General features: G+C 39.2%; 1 protein-coding gene across 1 annotated transcript in view; it reads right to left on the bottom strand.

The window, feature by feature from the left end:
* DNAH14 (dynein, axonemal, heavy chain 14) overlaps nt 1-4,243 on the bottom strand; it is a 376,195-nt gene that overhangs the window by 205,222 nt on the left and 166,730 nt on the right. The window contains exon 27 of the mRNA XM_010852937.1: nt 2,896-3,214. Coding sequence (XP_010851239.1) covers nt 2,896-3,214 — 319 coding nt within the window. The remainder of the gene's footprint in view (nt 1-2,895; nt 3,215-4,243) is intronic.

The following is a 4,243-nucleotide window of genomic DNA, read 5'->3' as shown; positions in this document are numbered from 1 at the left end:
GGCTCCAAAATCACTGCAGATGGTGACTGCAGCCATGAAATTAAAAGACATTTACTCCTTGGAAGGAAAGTTATGACCAACCTATATAGCATATTCAAAAGCAGAGATATTTTTTGCCAACAAAGGTCTGTCTAGTCAAGGCTATGGTTTTCCAGTGGTCATGTATGGATGTGAGAGCTGGACTGTGAAGAAAGCTGAGTGCCGAAGAATGGATGCTTTTGAACTGTGGTGTTGGAGAAGACTCTTGAGAGTCCCTTGGACTGCAAGGAGATCCAACCAGTCCATTCTGAAGGAGATCAGCCCTGGGATTTCTTTGGAAGGAATGATGCTAAAGCTGAAAGTCCAGTACTTTGGCCACCTCATGTGAAGAGTTGACTCATTGGAAAAGACCCTGATGCTGGGAGGGATTGGGGGCAGGAGGAGAAGGGGACCACAGAGGATGAGATGGCTGGATGGCATCACCGACTTGTTGCACATGAGTTTGGGTGAACTTCGGGAGTTGGTGACGGTCAGGGAGGCCTGATGTGCTGTGATTCATGGGGTCGCAAAGAGTCGGAGACGACTGAGCGACTGAACTGAGCTGATGCTTTCTTCTGAATGTTTTACGGTTTCAGGTCATATATTTAGGTCATTATTCCATTTTGAGTTTACTTTTTGTATAAGGTGTGAGAAAATATTCTAGTTTCATTCTTTTCCATGGAGCTGTTGAGTTTTTCCAAGACCACTTATTGATGAAACTGTCTTCTTACCTGTATTCTTACCTCCTTTGTCATAGCTTAACTGACCATATTGTATGTATTTAGGAAAAGATTTTTCACTATACCTGTAGTGTATAAGTAATATTTCATAGTTTCTTTTATTAATTTTTAGGCCCAAAGCAGCTTAAGAAGCATTTTTGTCTTAATGAATTACAGTAGCTTAATTTTTTTAATTATACAAATACATTGAAAGAAAATGTATTTATTTCATTCTTAAATAACTGGAAGGTTGTGTGTACCAGTTGTACACTGCATAATGTTTCAAACTTTGAAATGAGATTGGATCATGCCAATCTTACTTCCTGTGCCACATTAATTTTAATTCAGTGCTTGCTTTTTAACAGGGCCACTGCCAAAAACCTACCTTTGCAAAGATAAGAGGTCACTGAAAGGTTGTAGCATGATCTGATATTAACATTGTAAACTGCTTCAAACTGTTAGTAGCTGGTTATCTTACTGATGTTATATATCCCTTGTTTGTTTAGTCTCTAAGTCCTGTCTGACTCTTCTGCAATCCCACAGACTATAGGCTGTAAGGCTCCTCTGGTTCATGGGATTTCCTAGGCAAGAACACTGGAGCGGGTTGCCATTTACCTCTCCAACAGATCTTCCTGACCCAGGGATCAAACTAGCCTCTCCTTCGTTGGCAGGCAGATTTTTTATCACTGAGTCATCAAAGAAACTCTGGTATCTTATAGTGTCCTTATAGTCTCTCAAAAGTTTAAAAAATATTACAGTTGTGAGTGCCCTATGGTGCCATGGGACACCAAGGCACACTATATGGAAGCTATACCCTTGGAATCATAGATAACTCAGAGTCTTAGTATTAATAGAATCTTCTTTCTCCTAGTTTGCTTTTCTGTAAATGCTCTTCCACTTTTAGTTTTCACTTTTAAAGACAGTCAATAGAAAGTAATAATGACATGCTAAACTTTATGCAGCGTGAGGGCTCACAGACATGACATATTCTTTTAGCAATTAAGAATGTATACAGTTATACTTCAGTAAAACAAACATATGAATATATATATACAATATAAAGTATTCTGATAAAACATAGTAGACAGTGGTGCCAGTCAAATGCAACAGCTTCTTTTCACTCTATTTTCCTTAGAGTTTAAAGAAAATTGTCATACCTAAAATCAGGAAATTTATGCTAATACAGAATTTATTAAAAAATAAAAAACTTTCTTTGAGAATCAAGGATCTTATACAGGTAAGGCAGTTGTTTTCCTATGAAGAGAGGAAACTTAAGAAAAAAATTAATTCAGAAGTTTGAAACTATATTTATTATAGGAATCTTATGTTTGATTTCTTCACCAAAATCAATGGCACTATTTTTCTATACTTTCATATTTGTATATGAAATACTACATGCATATGACTATATACTTATTGCCCCTGGGTAGGAAGAAGGGCTTCCCTGTAGCTCAGCTGGTAAAGAATCCACCTGCTATGCAGGAGACTCCAGTTCAATCCCTGAGTAGGGAAGATCGGCTGGAGAAGGGATAGGCTACCCACTCAGGTATTTTTGGGCTTCCCTGTTGGCTCAGCTGGTAAAGAGTCCACCTGCAATGCAGGATACCTGGGTTGGGAAGATTCTTTGGAGAAGGGAATAGCTACCTATTCCAGTATTCTGACCTGGAGAATTCCACAGACTGTACAGTCTATGGGGGTTACAAAGAGTCAGACACAACTGAGTGACTTGCACTTTTTAGGAGGAAGGGAGTTCTGAGTTAGAGAATTGGTTAGGAATGTCCTCTGATTTGTTTACCAGCTTGGTCTGTCCCAGAACTGACAGCACGTGGGGGGAAGAAGAGGCTTGAGGTAGAGCTTCTTTCACTACCCATTGAAAACTGCCCTCTGGCTGAATGGTAAAAGGGAAAACACAGCTAAGAGGAGTGTGGTCAGTTCGGGAAGATAAAACAAAAATAACTTAAAATGAAGGAGAAGAACAATGGAAAAGAGGAAGAAGAAAGCACAGAAATATGTACTTAAGTTGGCGGAATTTGCTTAGAATTTCTATAAATCCTAGAGAGATAAAACTCAGGTCAGACAAAATTCGAGGTAGAGAATTAACTTACCTGAGATAGGTATATGAGAAGTTATTTTAGAGTTGTAATTTCGATCTACTTACCTTGTCCACTCAAAATCATCTGCATTGAAAATACTTTTGAGTAGTAAATTTCTCACTGTGTCTCTGCAGTGAACATACAGGGTAAGCAACGCCCCTAGTACAACTTTTGCTCGAGAGTTATGAGTATTCAGCACCACCAGCTCTGCAACCTCTTCTAGATGATGTATCATATGAGCATGGACTTTTTCCACCTCTTTTTTTGGATGAGAACTCACAAAACTTTTGATACAATCATTATAAAATATGATCTGGCTCTGAAAAAATAAGATATAAAAGTAATAATTTTGAAGCATAAATTTTATAAATGAAAATAGATATTCTCAAGAGTGGTGTGGTGTGGACTGAAGGCAGGAGAAGGGGACAACAGAGGACAAGATGGTTGGATGGCATCATTGAGTCAATGAACATGAGTTTGAGCAAGCTCTGGGAGATGGTGAAGGACAAGGAAGTATGGCATGCTACAGTCCATGGGGTCGCAAAGAGTTGGACACGACTGAGCTACTGAACAATGATATGTGGTGTGTATTATGCAAGAGTCATCATATGTGTGTAAAAGACAGAGCTTACACATTTGTATACATTTGACACTTAGAAATTGAACTTTGATTAATGCTTGTGGGAGCTTATTCTTTAATAAATGAAAACATATTTATCACCAACATTTATATTTTCTAAATTTTATATTCTTAATCTATCATCACTTAGGCTAAGTAAGAACCTGGGGACAGTAATAACGGTATCATAATTCCAAGCTTAAATTATATCTGTTTAAAGTATATCTGTTTTCTGAGTGGGACTCAGAAATAGGTTAAGTTTGTAATTTTTAGGATCTTTCAGTTCAGTTCAGTTCAGTTGCTCAGTTGTGTCTGACTCTTTGCGACCCCATGTATCGCAGCGCCCAGGCCTCCCTGTCCATCACCAACTCCCGGAGTTCACTCAGACTCACGTCCATCGAGTCGGTGATGCCATCCAGCCATCTCATCCTCTGTCGTCCCCTTCTCCTCTTGCCCCCAATCCCTCCCAGCATCAGAGTCTTTTCCAATGAGTCAACTATTCACATGAGGTGGCCAAAGTACTGGAGTTTCAGCTTTAGCATCATTCCTTCCAAAGAAATCCCAGGGCTTATCTCCTTTAGAATGGACTGGTTGGATCTCCTTGCAGTCCAAGGGACTCTCAAGAGTCTTCTCCAACACCACAGTTCAAAACCATCAATTCTTCGGTGCTCAGCCTTCTTCACAGTCCAACTCTCACATCCATACATGACCACAGGAAAAACCATAGCCTTGACTAGATGAACCTTTGTTGGCAAAGTAATGTCTCTGCTTTTGAATATGCTATCTAGGTTGAT

The sequence above is a fragment of the Bison bison genome, unplaced genomic scaffold (genome assembly GCF_000754665.1).
Source record: "Bison bison bison isolate TAMUID 2011002044 unplaced genomic scaffold, Bison_UMD1.0 scf7180017864317, whole genome shotgun sequence".
Lineage (NCBI taxonomy): Eukaryota > Metazoa > Chordata > Mammalia > Artiodactyla > Bovidae > Bison > Bison bison.
The sequence above is the reverse complement of the archived record's forward strand: the minus strand, read 5'-3'. Positions and strand labels throughout refer to the sequence as shown.